This window comes from Pan troglodytes, chromosome 5, assembly GCF_028858775.2.
Source record: "Pan troglodytes isolate AG18354 chromosome 5, NHGRI_mPanTro3-v2.0_pri, whole genome shotgun sequence".
NCBI classification, from domain to species: Eukaryota; Metazoa; Chordata; class Mammalia; order Primates; family Hominidae; genus Pan; species Pan troglodytes.
In genome coordinates this window covers 96753244-96771256 of record NC_072403.2, presented here as the reverse complement: position 1 = coordinate 96771256, position 18013 = coordinate 96753244, and the positions used below count along the sequence as shown (strand labels likewise).

The following is an 18013-nucleotide window of genomic DNA, read 5'->3' as shown; positions in this document are numbered from 1 at the left end:
AATGCAGTCATTTTTAACACCTTAGTAATTTTTATGTAGTATTGTTCCCAGGCAAGATTTCTACACTATTATTTTAATAAATAAGTAACTGGATACATGCTGATTTCTGTTCAAAGCCAGCATTTTTAAAATTAGGTTTCTGTTATTTAAGATAGTTTTGATTGAGGCAGGATTAAAATGCCTTTCGAAGAATATATCATACATAAAAGAAATACCAACTTGTTTATTTCTCAAAGGAGTGATATAAAGATAGCATATTTATGAGAATATCTTCTAAAACAAAATGCAAGTTGTCATAAACTAATAATATAGTGATGACAGGATATGGTTTGGAAGTTGCTAAACAATGTCTTAAGAAATTGACCTTAATGAGAACATTCCAGTACAAATTTCACTGTGATACAAATGCAGTAGGTGGATTTTTAAGATGCAACTAGTAAGATCTCACACTGCCAGTGTTTTTGTTTCTTGATTGTTGCCTTTTATGACTTAAAATGGAAATAAAAAAGTAACATAGTAGATTTCTTTTCTGTACCCAACTTCATGTCCTGTATTTTAGTGCATTACTCCTTGGCTTTCCTTATTTTTATTCCTTATTTTTACAATTTAACACAGTCAAGTTGTAACAATTATTTTTCACAGGAATTCAGTGAAATAACCGATTTCTTCTGTGTCCCTGAGGCAGCTGACTGTGAAATATACTCAGCACATTCATTGAAGGACTTTTTTTTGGAATAGAACATTTTAGACTTAATGTTTTTAGTGTTACTTGTTATCAAAACCTTAAGTACACTACCATTTTTTGTGAGTTCTACAGTTTAAAGAATGTATGCTCTAAAGAGATAAGTGGGGATAAAAACTATATACCTTCATGTATATTATAAACTTCTTAATAATTTAAATCAATATAATCATTTTACAGTTCTAGTTCTTTCCGTTCAAATTACTGGTTTTCTATCTAATATCTAATGTACTAAATATTAGATATAGATCTAGTAATTTATCAACCTATATGATATTAACTTTATGATTTCAATAGACTTTATTTAAAACAGCATTCTTCAGAAAATAGGGTGTGTGCATGTTTGTGTGTGTGCGTGTGTAGAGAGGGAGAGAGAAAGAAAGAGAGAAAAACAGACACAGAGAGAACAATTTATTTTAAGGAGCTTACCCAGGAAAATTTGGGTCCTGACAAGTCCGAAATCTGCACAGCCACCTGGAGACCTAGGGAAGAAGTGATGTTGCAGCTTGAGTGTGAAGGTAGTTTTGTAATAGAATTCCCCCTTCTCCAGGGATTTCAGTCTGTTTTCTCCTACGGTCTTCAACTGATTGGATGAAGCCTACCCACATTATGAAGGGTAGTCCACTTTTCTCAAAGTCTGCTGATTTAAATGTTGATCTCATCTAATAAATACCTGGCAGCAACATCTAGACTGGTGTTTGACCAAGTATCTGGGTACTGTGGCATAGCCAATTTGACACATAAGATTAACTGTCACATAGCATTTGTTTAAAACACAAAATAATAGATTACAAATGAAATTCAGTTACTTAAACCTAAATAATTATAATATTTTACTATTAGGGAAATAAATAACATAGCAGAAAATAGGCAAAATATAGAGATGTATATTGTCTAACTGCTGAAATTTTTCTTTTAAGGTTGTAGCAGGATGTACTAGTTGAATAAATACAGGTACATTAACATGTGGGGAGCAGGGAGAGAGATGTACCTGTACAATTTGGAAGCAATTGAATTGCCTTTGGTAATGGTAAAAATGTACATACGTATTACTTGATACTAGAGGATGATGTAGGAGGGAAAGTGCTCTTTTCCATTATTCATTTAGAAAAGATACTTCGGAAGATGTTATCCTGTGTGGTAAAAGATGCAAAGCTGGGCACGGTGGCTTGGCCTGGGCATGGTGGCTCACGCCTGTAATCCCAGCACTTTGGGAGGCCGAGGCAGGCAGATCACCTGAGGTCAGGAGTTTGAGACCAGCCTGGCCAACATGATGAAACCCCGTCTCAACTGAAAATACAAAAATTAGCCAGGCGTGGTGGTGTTTGCCTGTACTTCCAGCTACTTGGGAGGCTAAGGCAGGAGAATCACTTGAACCCGGGAGGCAGAGGTTGTAGTGAGCTGAGATCATGCCACTGCACTCCAACCCAGGTGACAGAGTGAGACTCTGCTTCAAAAAATAAAAAATAAGATAAAAGCCATGATCTCTGCTTTCTGTGAGTTTCTAGCCCATGTGGGGAGAGAAGAAACCATGAACACAGATTATCATCCTGCCAGCTCAGAGAAGTACAGATGCCAGTGTCACCGTATTCCAGCCAGGAAAGATGGGAAAGGCTTTATGAAGAAAGAATCTGTTTATTTACTCAGCTTGATGACCCTAAATTAAGAGGCTAGATTAAATATTAGGAATTTGTTTCTGATTTTATTGTTGATTGTGTTCAGGGTATAAGAAGACAGTAGTATTGTTATGGTAGGACTTTCTAATTCAAGTCCCTTTGCTGATGCAGAGACCTCTTGGGAACTTACCCCTCTACCCTTACATAGTTGAGGTTCATCCCATCTGCCCCTGCCCACCCTCAGCCCTCAATTCCAAAAGAAGTAACACTGATCTCTAATTAGTAAAGCTATTGACTCAAATGAGAGGTGATTTTCTAGCTTGCTTTCTAAATTGCTTTTTTTTTTCTCTTCTCAGTTCCTAGTTTTACTCTGCCAAGTCTGTGCAAGTGTGCAGCATAGTGACTTGAGAACTCCTTAGAGACCTGGGACTTTATTAATTTAACACAAAATGATTGCAGGAATCAAATCTTTGCAGTGCTTTGACTGGACGTAGGAGCACATGAGACATGAGATGATGTGACATTGAGGTTTTCCCAAAAGTGACTTTTCAGTTGTTCAAATATCATGAATTATTTGGAGAGGAATAGTGGTGAAATTCCAGAGTGGAAATGTTCCAGCACTCCACAGCTAATTTTTGAATGTTTTGAAGACCTTAATCTCTTCCTGATCCTTGGTGAATCCATAGCGAGCTTTATGCTGGCTTTTATACAAATGAAGACTGGTCCTTGAGCTACCCATATGCAGAAGAGTTAGTATGCTTGAGTAGGGTAATTCCTTCCCATCATGTACATGTTTCCCAATTCCTCTGGAATTTTCCATCTGAAGGAAAACATTTAGTTGACCATTTTTATTAAAAATTAGAAGACATTTAGCAGGTAGTGGTGTACCTTAAGCCTCAGAAGGATTTGTACCCACGGTGCTGTGGTGCTTTGGAAGGAAGCATGGCCAGACAGCCACAGTGGGACCTGTGGGAAGACCTGTACTCCCAGCTGCTGAGGACTCAGTGATACTGATGCCTTCACTCTTTGTGTTTCTCCTTGAGAATCAGGTGTGGAAGCAGCAAGTTATAGGGGAGGTTGCTGAGGTCTCCCTGGTGGAAGGACCTTGCAATTACTTAGAGGTATGACACATTTGTGTTTGTTGGCAAGTCACTTTCATTCTCTGAGGGTTGATTTTTCTCATGGGTTATATTGGAATCAGAGAACTTAGGGTGAACTAAATGAGCTAATGAACTCGAAAGGACGTATTTGTAAAGAGTCCATTATATACAGCATCATGCGTAAAACAAAAAGAAGGCTACCTTGCTATGGAGTTTGTGATTCATTGTTACAGCCTTGATTCCTACCATTTAAAGGGAGTCAGTACGTGGTGTTACCAAAAAATGTAGGGAGCAAGGTTTTTGTTATCTGTTTCTTGTTGGTCCTTTGATTGACTTATTATATCATGGGAATTTAGGTCATCTGGAAAATTTCCAGTCAGCAGGGAGTGTTTTCTTATTGAGCTATCCTGTAAGACTAGACACAGTTGCCTTTCTGTCAGATCTCAGGCTCTTTCGACTCATCAGATGAGAAATAAACAATATTATGCTTTTTTTTTTGACTCAAATCTAGGTGTCCTTAAAGTAGAAAAATGTGTATTAGCCTGTACTGCGAATGCAGTCTGTATTTATGGACTTCTGTGACTGTAATACTAGCTAAACCCGAAAGAAAATAATCATTCTAAACAGATCAGAGAGCACTGAACATTACACATCACATAGAATTATTTGAAATTATTTGTGTTTTGGAGATGGGCATCATATCATTGTGGTCTTCTTGTTTATACGACCAGTGGTTCTCCTGGTTCTATTTGCTCTATTAAATAAGCAAACTTTTATTGAGCATTCGTGATTGTAAGTTTGGTAGTTAATAATCAAATGGTTCATCCCCTGTGCCCCTGCCCACCTCAGAGCCCCCAATTCCAAAAGAAGTTAACACTGATCTCTAATTAGTAAAGCTGTAGACTCAAATGAGAGATGATTTTCTAGCTTGCTGTCTAAATTGCTTTTGTTTCTCTCCTCAATTCCTACTTTTACTCTGCCAAATCTGTGCAAGTGTGCAGCATGGTGACTTAAGAACTCCATATAGATCTGAGACTTTTATTCATTTCGCACAAAATGATTGCAGGAATGAAATCCTTGCAGTGCTTTGACTGGACCCATGACCACATGAGACATTAAAAAGCACATAATGCTATCATAAAAAGAGGAACTGAGGCTTGTTTCTCCATCCCTAAAACATTCCAGGGATACATAAAGTTCTTATAGATAATACTGAATACATATTATTTTTCTTGAGCAATCTTCAGATTACTATTGATAGTTGCTTCTTAACATGCAAACAAAGACATACATCAGCCATTTCTGTATCCTACTCCAATATACCCCACTTGAAGTCTTTTTTGAAATATGGTAAGGATATTTTGAAAAGTAACCTTAAAATATATACAACTATATGGAGAAATCTGCTTGAGAGAACAGTCTTCATAAAACAAGAACCTGCTTTTCATTGACTAGTAAAAAGAAACCCAAATGAATCTTTGTTTCTTTAATTACAACTCAGTCCAATCTTCTGAAATTGGCTATGCATTTATTTTTGTTTGTTTAATGTAAAGTAACTTTTCTCCAATTTTTCTTCTGCTTAGAAATTTGTTTCTAAAAGATATGCTAATTCTCCCTGGGAGTTTATAAATGTCATTGTTTTGTCCCTTGTTGTTTGCTTACCAGTGGCATTTTGTTTCTTACCTTGGAGAAGAGGAAGGGTTCTCCCTTAAACTCCCCTGCTCCCCAAAATATCAAGTGAATCTCACTTTCTAATGAGATAAATTAATTAAGAAATAAAGAGGGAGGGGGAAAAACAGAGTTAACATTAATGGTTGCTATGATATGATTGGTCATTTGCTGTTTTATATTTATATTAAAAGAGTGTGTTAAAGAGTATGTTAACTAATGAGACACCAGGTGGGGCTTAATTAACTGCTTCTATAGGCTGAGACCCTTTTTTGTGTTTCCTTTGTTGGACCTGGCCCTGTGATGATGCCTGCCCAAAAAATACGAATTTATAATGAATGCACATGAACGTGGTGGTGGGAGGACGAGCATGGGCCAAGGGACCCAGCTTCCAGGTTCAGCCTTGAGGATTCAGAAGTCTCTTGCTTGTGTAGACCTTAGTTTTCTATCTGTAAATTGGAGTATTAATGTCAGTTTTTTCAGACTTAAATATATCTAATGTAATGTCACACAGAACCCTGCATATCAAACAGGGAAGGGAAGCACCTCTAATTGGAGGGCGGTAAATAGACCTCAGAATCCATCTTGCCTACTCCTTTTTCCTAATGTAGTTCTGAAAAAGAATATCTACTGGGTCCACATGTCTGCAAGATACCTTTCAACCCTGCTGAGATATTGTGCTTCCAAGAACATAAACTTAGATTTAGATTATGCCTTTTTTTTTTTTTTTGAGATAGAATCTCGCTCTGTCACCAGGCTGGAGTGCAGTGGCATGATCTCGGCTCACTGCAACCTCCGCCTCCCGGATTTAAGCTATCCTCCTGCCTCAGCTTCCCAAGTAGCTGGGACTACAGGCACGTGGCACCACGCCCAGCTAATTTTTTGTATTTTTAGTAGAGACAGAGTTTCACCATGTTGGCCAGGATGGTCTAGATCTCTTGACCTTGTGATCCACCCACCTCGGCCTCCCAAAGTGCTGGGATTACAGGCGTGAGCCACCATGCTCGGCTGATTATACCTTTTTAAATGAGGATTAGTGAACATATTACTCAGGTAATATACAAAAGAAATGAGAAAAATATCCATATTCACCAAAAATCTGTTTAGAGTGTGCTGATCATTAGAACCATTAGAATTAAATGTTGCTTCTGTGTTTTTCAAACTTTCTACCTAACAGCAAGTTATATATTTTATTTTCTACTTTATTTTGTACTTTTATTTATTTAAAAAATTTCTGGTTGCAACCCTTCATGTTGATTTCATAAGTCACTAATGGGTCATTAAAATTCTTCCCTTTACATAGAGCAAAGAGAAATTTCCAGAATTTCTAGAATTCTGGAAAGAGAATTTTCCTGAGATTGCAGATTTGCTTGTGTCCTCAGGTGATGATGAGGGCTGTTTTCCCCTGTTGTCCTTTCCTCACACTCATGCTTCCTCTCCTAGTGTGTCTGGTTGGCATGATCATGTGCTATCTAGGCATTTCTTTCACTGATAGAAGGAAAACTGCAGGGTAAAAAAAAAAAAAAAAAAAATCTTAGCCACAGCGCTGCCAGAAAGTAAAGAATCTTCTTGTGGCAGCAAACACACTTTCCAGATATAGGACAATCTGTGTTTGGGCTGACCAAATATTCTGAATGTGTCTTATTAAACTGCCCACATCATAAACACAAGGCAGGCCAACCACTACATTTCCCTAAGACTTTTCTGTAAACATTTGTTCTATAAATTCATAATGGCTCAGAAATTGAATTCAAATCTTATAGCTCAGGAAAGATACAGGTTTCTCAAGGAAACTCCTTAATGAGTACCTGAATATGGAATCCCAGCAGCAAACAGAAAATCCCATTGGATGAAGCTGTTTCTTCACCCTACCCCATCAGCCTTGAAAGCATAGAACATACAAAGAAGAAGAAAAAATTCACTCACAATTCCATCATCTAGAGGCAATCACTGTTTATATCTTTCTATGGGTCATTTTTACTCTATTTTTATGTAGTTTTAACAAGCTTATAAACAATTTAGGTCATTTTTTAAATTTAAGATTTTAAAAGTATTATTTCATTATATGGTAAAAAAAAAATAATGCTGTATTTCATTGTGTGGATTTCATTCACCTAACTAATTTACTCATGTTGGATATGTAAGTGGTTTATAGTTTTTCTACTGTTACAAATAATCTGATGCCCGTCTTTGTACATGAAAAGCTTTTCTGAATTTGTAATATTTCCTTAGGATAAATTCTCAGATGTGGAATCATTGGGTAGAAGGTAGTTGAACCATATTATCAGATTTCCCCAGCAGCATCTGAGAGGGCCAGCTTTTCTGTTCTCTGCAGTCTGAGTAATGGAAGCCTCATTGTGATAGAGGCACAGATACTGGGCGCTCCCAGCAAACCAGAGACTTTGTGAGCCACACAAAAAACAGATGCTGGAGTGTCCTTAAAATTCCCTTTGCCCTTGAATAGACATATGTAGTCACGAACTGGGGAAACATTTCCTCTGAAAAAAACCTTGTCTGTGAATACTTATTTTTTAGGGGATGGGTGTGGTGCAATTTAAATGATGATTTCAGTCTCATTTGTAATTTTATTGGTTTGGACTCTGTGTTCCATTGGGCTCATTATAAATAAAATGCTTATTAATTTATTCCTGTGTTTTTAGCAACAGAAAATTTGATATTAAGTTCACATGGTTGTACACAGGGTTTCACTAAAATAGTGCTTTTTATTTTGTATTTTTATGTACATTTTACAAATAACTTCTTAGCCTTCCTTCTCCAGTTCTGATATTTCTTATTAAATTGACACCTCTGCATCCTTGGAAATGATTTCCAATCAGAATTGATTGTACACATTAAATATTTAGTCAGGTTGTTGAGGTTGGGCAGAGGCTTCTGATAAATTCGGCTTTTCCTTCTTTGATATAGATTATTCTTCATTCTATGCACAAATACCAACCGCGAGTGCACGTCATCCGTAAAGACTGTGGAGACGATCTTTCTCCCATCAAGCCTGTTCCATCCGGGGAGGGAGTAAAGGCATTCTCCTTTCCAGAAACTGTCTTCACAACCGTCACTGCCTATCAGAATCAGCAGGTATTGTTCTCAGAATTGGAATCTTTGTAGACTTTTCATTTCAGGTGAAGAGAGAAAGTTAGCTATCCTTCTCACTCTAAATATTATGAATTATAAAGCATTGCCATATATGACATTCAAAGTGTATATATATGAATAACAGTTCTTTATCCATGATTTTCCAAGTAAGTCTGCTCTAATGTTGACTTCTTTAGACAAACCATGTCTTGTGACCGACAGTGTAGGTTTACTTTCCATTTTGAGCTTTTGAATTATGATATCATAATTAAAATTAGAATGTATTTTTATTGCCTAAAAAATAGACATGTAGAATATTAAAAATGAATTGTATCATAGAGCATGGGACTTGATAGCTCACTTTATTTTTAAACTACATTCTTAAAATAGTTCAGAAACATTTATCCTGTATAGTCATTTTGGTACATATACAAAAGGGCTATTTCTTTCAAGATATGCTTTAATTGTGATAGAGGATGATAAACTTGCTTATAGTCTGAGAGATCAGCAATGGTAGAATACTTATTTCATAAAGTTAGAAATAGTTTGAGAAGTGAAATATTTCCTTTCTATATGGGTAAATATATATATTTCTCTAAGGCTATGTTTATATGTGTCAGTTAGGTAGAGAATTGAATCAGAGGCAATATGTAATCCATGCTGGAATTCCAGCTGGTTTTCATAAGAAATATCCATGTAATATAAGCCGATGTGGCCTGTGGTAGATTTTTTTTTTTTTAATTTCAGTGGTCAGCAGAATTGTTCTGGGTCTCCATTTCTCTTTACATTTATATACATTTCAATTACAAATTTAAGGCTTTTAAATCTCTCTGTTGTGGTTTCTGTTGTTATAAAGCTTCTTAGAAGATTTGGATCCTATCCCATGTGTTCTTTGGGCTGAGAGGCTCAATAGCTCTTATCCGTATGGAGACATCAGTATCACAACCGAAGCTGTCCTGTCCTCTCACACTCATGTTGCCACTCTTTTATAAGCTTTTAGGAAGGAACATGAAATGTAATTTTTAAAAGATCCATGGATAATATATTTATTATCTATGCTAATAGATATAATTTATTATCTATGCTAATAGATATAATTTATTATCTATGCTAATAGATATAATTTATTATCTATGCTAATAGATATAATTTATTATCTATGCTAATAGATATAATTTATTATCTATGCTAATAGATATAATTTATTATCTATGCTAATAGATATAATTTATTATCTATGCTAATAGATATAATATAGGACCATGCTAATAATATAATTTATTTATTATCTATGCTAATAGATATAATATAGGACCATGCTAATAATAATAGGACCATGCTAATCTTCTCTGTATTGTTTCAATTTTAGTATATGTGCTGCTGAAGCAAACATATTTAATATAGCATATTTAACGTATTATATATAACATATGTAATATGTTTAATATAGTATATAATTATAATGTATTTATAATTTTAATATATTTAATATAATAAATATATAAGGTATATATACATTATATAAAATATATTTATAATGTATGTAATTATAAATAAATGTATTTATGATTTTAATATATCAACTATATTAAAATTATAAATATCAATATAAATATATAAATAGTAAAATATACTGTAAAATAATATATAATATATGAAATGTTATATAATATATAATTATAATATACTTAATATAATTATATTTAGTATATTATGAGATATAATTATATATTTAATATATTAAAATATATTAGGGACAGAAAATGATTTTTTGGGAGAAAAAGTAATACATGAGAAAATAGCAGAGGCATTTAGTATTCTTTTAACAATCTCAATTCGTCGCCTCTTTCTGTCTCTCTTCCTCTCTTTTTGTCTCTCTCTCACAAACAAATTAACTGTGCACTTTGCATATTTTCTTCCACCCTCTGTGGTACAGTAAGTGCAATGCAGTCAGCTTTTGGTACATGTTGTGACTAACACAAATTAGTGAACATTGAGAAGTTGATTAAGATGATGGACAAATTAGAGGAGAAATTGATAATGATAACATGCAATCACATTTACTTTTTAGTTTCCTGGCTACTATTTTTAAGAACTTAACGGAACATTGTTAGCAGATTAGTGGTTAATAGCATGAGCTCTGCAGCCTGTGGTCCTGGCTTACTTAAGCTTCAGTTTAAAATAAAACACAAAACTGAGATAATAGCTATACATAAGTTGCTCTAGTAATTAAATGAGTAGTATGCCGAAAACTTAGCACAGTGTACATTTTATGCACTCAATACATATGTTAGTAATAAAAATGATGATAGTAGCAATTGTGTTATGTCTCTGTTTTAACAAGGCACCATTATATAAATCTGTACTTTTTAAAAAACAACATTTTAAATGAACATTTACATTGCTTAATGTTTTTAAACATTATTAAAATAAACAGAAAATTGAGCTATATTGATCTGTAAAGAAGAATTCCTTCAATGACAGAGTGGCAGACATGATGACTTAATTAGCAAACCCTTTCATTATATCATTTATAATGTAGTTTTATCCACATACTAAGATAACATCATATGGAACACATATGTCTTAAGTGTTGCGTGGCTGACTGGAGGGCGTGCACAAGCAATGTAGGGGGACTGCAGATGACTTTTATTTAACAGTTTTTGTCCTTAGCCAAGATGGTGCAATTAGAAGTATGTTCATTAACTTTGTAGAGTTCATTAAGCCCAGGAATTTAGAAGCCAAAACATGATGTGTCTCTTAGAAAATAGGCTGTAAATTCCTCTGGGCAAAGTGGAGATCTGGTAATAAGCAGATGGGATGGTATTTATTAGTGTCAAGTTCAGGATGGCATAACTAAAAAGACTATTAATGGAGATAATTAAACCATTTGTAAAAAATTTCCCTCTTAATCTTGGTGTCTTAGTGAGCAAAAAGTTGGTTATGAGTCAACAAATTAGAATTCTTGTTAAAACTAAAACATCATATATAGGAACCATTTCACTACCTATACATATTTCATAGTATGTTGTGTACCTCCATATAACACAATACAATTTATTTTGAAAGAAAGTTAAAGTGAAAGCATCATTTATTTTTACTCCATTTAGTATGAGATTTGATGTCATTAGAACCTTCAAGTAGTGGTTACCTCTGGTTAGACATTCACTGTAGTGCTCTGACCAGGTTAGGACTCCACAGATAAAAGAATAAAACTTTCAGATAAAAGCCACAAAGAATATTAAAGGAGAGACAAAGAAAAATACAGAGACAGAAAATTAAAGGAATGTGTACATTATTAGCTAATTTTAAAGAAGAGAAAGCTGTGTAGGAGCTTAACAACATTTAAATGGCTGTTAAATAAAAGTTGGATACAAGTTATTCCTCATTAGCTTTATTGAGATAGAAACAGGATTAAACCACATCTCAGAGTTAAAGGGAAGAACTTCAGTTCAGAGGGAATTGTCAATTATAGGGCACGTTACCAACAGATGATTCAGAATCTTTTTTTCCAGAAATATTAAAAAACAAAACTAACATATCTATTAATGCAGATTGAAAAGGAGTGAAGTATCTTTTTTAGAGCAGATGAATGTTCTAGATGATTTCTGAAATTTTCCTTAGCTTTACTGCTAGGATATTAAAATACTTGGGGAATAAAAGAGGCGTATACAATAGAGTCCTCTAACAGTTAACTTTTGACTCATTGTAGTTTTGCAACCAAGTAAAAACTTGCTTGACATTTATATAAGATTTGATATTTTTTTTTCCTACTCTGCAGATTACTCGCCTGAAGATAGATAGGAATCCATTTGCTAAAGGCTTCCGAGACTCCGGGCGCAACAGGTGGGCCTTAGTGAAGACCATTCCGGTTATGATAAATATATTTGATATTTTATTATGAATTTTCTATTACAAAGTAAATGGCTAAATTTACTAATACGATATTGAAATCATTTCTGATGAGGACTGTTGTGCCTCGGAGATAACTTATTTTTGTAGTGTAATGGTGTGACCTACCCTAAGGTGAATGTTCATGTGCGCTGCTGAGCTGAAAATCGAAGCTCTCAGGATGTACACTGCATGCTGTTTCTGAAGGGGCCTTGAAGAAACCTGCCCTTACAGGCACAGAGGCTTCAGTATCCTAATTAAATATCCTCTCTGCCTCTACTATTGGTTTAGAATTTCTTTAGTGATGATGCGACTATCTATTGATATTGTCTGTGGAGTATGATAGGGTCTTTCGTTAAGTCATATTTCCAGCTGGAATATGAAACTACTCTCCATTGCCAAGAGAGGTGATGTTCTTTAGTTTCCAAATTTGTCTTGGCTCTGCTGACAGCCACATACTTGTTTATTTTTTCTGTTTCACGTTTTGTGGTGTTTGTACTAAGTGGTAGAGCCACAATAATGAATTCCACTCTTACTTTTATCAAAAAGCAGATCACCTAGTCTATGTGCCAAAGGGTTTTTGAATTTATTGATATGACTCTACTCCAATATAGTTCAGTACAACATTTTCTAAAGTAACTGTTAGTAAGTAGTAATAGAGAGTAATAATAGACTACAGTTCTGCAAATGCCTTTTCAGAGTAAGGCTTCTACTTAAATGTTTTTAAAAGCAGCTTGTTTTTAAAAAGAAGTATTTGAACAATCTTTATGACTTTACTCCTGAAATTATTCTAATACTCCTTGAAAATCCCCAATTATTTTAGAGGCAGTTTCATTTGAAATTTTAGAGGGAAAACAATCCAGATTCTTAGTTCTTTCAGTTGATTAATTGAACAAGATGGGTGACAGAGACCTTTTCTCAGAATACACTCAAGTTCTTGCAGAGATGTGACGTCATTGTTATATGCAGTGGCATCATTGAAACACCACGCAACATGAGGACTGAAATGCAGCTAAAATGCACTGAGAGTAGAGTAGCCTTCAACTTAGTGCAGGTAGATCAGGAAGACTAATAGCAGGGCTTCCCTCTGAAATTTTTCACTCTGTAGGAAAGTTTGCAGATATTCCTAACACATGAAAGTTGTCTGCTGTATTGAAATTATTTTGTTTTTTAAATGTGTGTTTCAATGTAGAGAAAAAAATTGCTTGTCTTTTGTTTTGTTACATTAGCTCCTGGTTAACCTTGTTTTTCAGAGGTGTTTCTGAAAATTAAAATGCAAATTGAACCATCATTTAATAACTGGAGATGGCCACTTAGTGAGGTGACTGAAGAGAACCTTTGGGATGACTCCTATTCTACCTTGGCGAATGCTTTGATGGAATTATTTTGTGATTTTTGTTATAGCAGAATAGTATTTGTCCATTTAAGAGTCTTGTATTACTTTCAGTTTTTTTTTCTTAACCAGAAAAGGAATTTATTAAAACACTGAAATTCCAGGAGAGAAATACTCAGGCTTGAAGAATATACAACTAGCAACTATGTCCAAGCTATCAATTACTCTAGCAAAGTCTTCACTGCTACTGACTCAGGGGTCACATGCTTGTAAATAGTCCATTTTTGAAGGGATAAATTTAAAATATTTGAAAAATACTTTATATTTTGAACAGATAATAGTGAACAAACCTCTACAAGAAGCGAGATGACAGATACATATGACAAGTTTTCAGGAAGAATTCTAGATACTCAGCATAATGAAAATACATTTGGATACTTAAATTTGGTCAGTGAAAAAGACAGTGGTGTTGTTGAATATAAAATACTAGGACTATATTGTTTGATATGGTGAGTTCAAAATGCTAGCTTTGATATGGATTTTTCTATCCCTTTGGCTATTTCAGGAGTATGTAAGCCTGACATCCATGGTGCTTGTTACTATTTCTTCCCTGACTCTAAAACTTTAAAAATTTTGGAGGAACATACAGAAGACAGTGAATTATGTTTTAATGCTTTTAAGATTTTGTTAAAATTTAAAATTTTTATTTTGTTCCAAGCGTTTAAACAATATTATAGTACATGAAAAGCACATTGAGCCTATATATGGCTTTCTTGCTAGTGAAATAAAGTTTCAACTTTTTTCCTTGCTGAAACTCTCTTGCTTATTATAGACAAGCTATTTACTAATACTTCTTACTTTGGAATGCTAAATATCTATAAATCATTATTCCTCTATTTAAAAATCTGATTGTAACATTTTCCGTTGACAAATGCGAAAGACACATTTGGAGAAGAGATAATTCAGTCACCTGAATTACATAAGTGAGCATTTCTAACTTGTGTATTAGTTTCCTTTAAAAAAGACCAAGTTATATGTAAGATTTGGTGGAGGGCACGGTTGTTTGGAGAGCATGGGCATGAAGGGGCATGATTTTTTAATTATATTAGTAGAGAAGTAAAGCTATGAGAAAAAGTTTAACATATTTCTTTATTACCCCTGGTTCTATTGTGCTGTTGTTAGTGGTTTTTAAAACAAATTCTATTTTTATTTCCCCGACCCTGTACATGAAATATACAAATTGACCAGGACAAGAAATAAACATAGACTTGTGATTGTTTAAACTTTATGAAACAATTTGCCTTAATTAAAAATTATCCTTTTCTGGCTATTTATGGCTGCACAGCCTATTTTACAGGAATCAGTAGCTTCGGCCCTTAAGAGCTCTCCTGCAAGACATTTGCTATGTGAGAGAGAATTTATGTGCTGAGAATAGTTTCATTCTTCAGTTAGGCCTTAGGTTTGACCCTATAAAATTTTTTACTCAGGAAGGTACAAAAATTTCTTCTCTTTAAATACTTCGGGAAAAACATAACCATTTTACTAAATAAACTTGGCCATTTGATAGCATAAATTAGGGCAGTGATAAAACGTGGAAATTGTTCAAAGGCATCTTGTATAAATTATCGCCTTGGCTGCACTCCTGCAGGAGGTGCCTTTTATCTTTTCTTTAACTAGCCAGGAAAGGTCTCCATTACTGGAGAAAATGAAGGCTTTTTTAAAAATGTCCAGATTCAGCTAATAAACATTTTATAACTGTTTCCTGCAAAATATCTAAAATCCTTTCTGGAACTTGTAGTGTGAAACAGCAGCCTCAGGAAAAATATCGATTGCTCCAAATCAGATCACTTGTAGATATGTCACCTTCAGAGCATCTCTTTAAAGCTTAGGGTTATATATTTGTGATGATCAATAACTTCTCCCTAAGAATTTAGTTTATGGATTTGTATTTGAATCATAATAAAGTTTACACTGCTAAAGCAAATAATGCAGTAAGATACATCTCTGTAGTCAGTTTCTAAGTCCAGTGGTTGCTTGTTAATTATCTTAGTAAACTTCCCTCAAGACTGCTCTATAATCGCTTTAGTATTTTTAATATTTAAAACTACAATTAAACTCATCTATGTGGTAGTAAGAAGCTGTTTTATATTAAGCTGTGTCTTAACATTCTTTTGCATTTAAAATCGTTGTGTTTCTGGAAAGTCACAAAATTTAGTATTGGTATAAATTGAATAGAGGGTGATCAGCTAAACAGGACCCAGAGTTCATTAGTCCAGTGTTAAACATACCCACAGGCAACATGGGGTTTGGAACTGACCAGGTCTGCCAAACTGCCCAGAAATCAATGCGCTAGTACAGAAAATACTATCAAGTGGCATGAACTTGGATTTGGCTTGTAGTTTGGCCACAGATATGATGACTGGTTTGGAAAAAAAATCTCTTAGAATGAAACAATGTTAGGATTTATAAGGGTTTCAGACCTTTTGTAATCTCATCCTCTCTTTGTGAGAAACTGAAGTCCAGGGAGATTAGCAAATTTGCTTAAGGTCAGACAATGAGTTTTAGTGAGTTGCAGTGCCAATGCAGTCTTTCTGACCCCAATCTAGTATCCTTACCACTAAATAATTCTCTCTCTGTGGCACATTGATTACATCTGAAGCCAGATTCTGTTCTCTCTCAGGGTAGGCCAGGTGGAGCAGGTGCAGGTCCCCTCTGTGCTCTGCTCTTTTCTTTGGCAATCCTGCACTATCCCCTCTGGGGCTGCAGACATCTCTTTGAAGTGCCCTCAGAGCTGCACCCCCAGAGCCTGTGACTTAAGAGATGAGTCAGGCTTATGTGCAGCCTCATGAGGTGTGTTTGTGCATGCAAGCCTGTGCATGTATACACACCACCCCTCCACACATGCATAGCTACATCATTCTGTCACTAAGATGGGGTAGGCATATTCCTCCAGAGTGAGTACAGAAATCAATTAACAGAGACTATACCCTGAACACTCTAAGGAAGTAAATTCTGTGTGTGAAGCCTTGGAACAGATGGACAAGTAGTGTAAGATAGTTTTATTGGCACAAATCACTTACCTCTGGTGTTTAGAGAGCTTTCACCATATTGTGTATGTGGTATGACTCTCTGGGGTGGATTCCTCTAGTCTTAGTTTGCAGGTTATGACTTGGGGTGCAGGGACTCCGGAGGTGGTAGCACCTTGAGTCAAACTATTAAAGGAGATGTCTATTATTGGACATCCCAGGAAGCAAGTATTTTCTACAGTGGAGCTACAGGTTTCATGAAAAGTGTAATGTTACCTAGATCAACAAATTACTTAGGGCTGAGGTGGTTGAAGGAAGAGTGATGAGGTCTCAGGTGTGGCTGTCTTGAGAATGATCTAGTTGAGTGAATGGCCTCATTCCCAGAACCCAGAGGACTTAGTCACTTGATATACAGAGGGGAAGTCTCTGAATCATTCGTGGTAGGAGATGGTTGATATATGTATTTAGAGTAGTTGCCCTTGTTTTAAAATATATGTATGTCATGTAAGTAGTCTATATGAAACTTACCCTGTCTCTTTAAGTATCCATTCATTAAGTGTATTTCAGGGTTTTAAAATAATTTGTGATTTAATAGTAACTCTATATACTAGATAGCCCTGTGAGGTCACCTTCCTGCTCTCCTCCCACACACTGCAGGGAGAGGCCAGTGCTGTTTCTTCATGGCCCTCCTGTTGCTGGTGGGAGCCCAGCCTGGCTACACTGGGTGTAGTAGAGATTGTGCTCCTGAGAGAGAAGTCAGTCTTCTTTGGAGGAGTGCTTCCCTGAGCTGGCTGCTGAGGCACCAAATGATGGGCAGTAATGACCCTTAGAAAAGAGCTGGTTTTCTAGGAATGTGCTTTTGTGGCAATGCCTTCCTCACTTAGAGGGAGAAGTAACAGGACAAGGAGAGTGGGTGTGTTCCAGATCACAGCAGAGCCTTGGACTCACAGCAGCCAGGAGGGACTCTCTTCATCTCAGCTCCTTAGCCCAAGGGAACAGCTTTTCACCCCTCAGGTCAGCTGAGTTTTCCTGAGAACATTAACAGGCATCTTGGGTGGGTGATTTCAGTTCTCTCCTGCTGCTGGTAACAGGATGTTGTTAGCCCATTGCTGAAGCATTTCTTCTTGCCAGTGGCAAGATCCTAACTGGACAGTGTGGGGGTACTGTCAATACCAGTGTTGTTTTGAGATGCTTGCTGCTGGTGAAAGATCCAAATGCTCCTAACTAGACTTCTTTTGTCCACCCCTATCCTGACCCTTTCCATTTAGAATGGGTTTGGAAGCCTTGGTGGAATCATATGCATTCTGGCGACCATCACTACGGACTCTGACCTTTGAAGATATCCCTGGAATTCCCAAGCAAGGTAACTCACAAAGTCTCATGGGTCATATATACAGCCCGTTCCTGCCTAGAAACTCAGGCACTAAAAGTATACAAGTCATTATTTATACTTACAATAATGACCTCATCACCAACATTGTCCTACAGATTCCATCTGTCTTCTGCATGGTATGGGGATGGATCAGGAAAAAACGGCTCTCATGGTC

The 18013-nt window shown here is 35.7% G+C and overlaps 1 protein-coding gene and 1 pseudogene across 2 annotated transcripts in view; one reads left to right on the top strand and one right to left on the bottom strand.

The window, feature by feature from the left end:
• Positions 1-18013, top strand: part of TBX18 (T-box transcription factor 18) — a 47215-nt gene that overhangs the window by 8492 nt on the left and 20710 nt on the right. For both annotated transcript variants that reach the window (XM_016955953.3, XM_530953.8), the window contains exons 5-7: positions 8052-8219; positions 11998-12062; positions 17735-17829. In XM_016955953.3, coding sequence (XP_016811442.3) covers positions 8052-8219; positions 11998-12062; positions 17735-17829 — 328 coding nt within the window. The remainder of the gene's footprint in view (positions 1-8051; positions 8220-11997; positions 12063-17734; positions 17830-18013) is intronic.
• On the bottom strand, positions 9548-9605 carry LOC112209631 (U6 spliceosomal RNA; annotated as a pseudogene).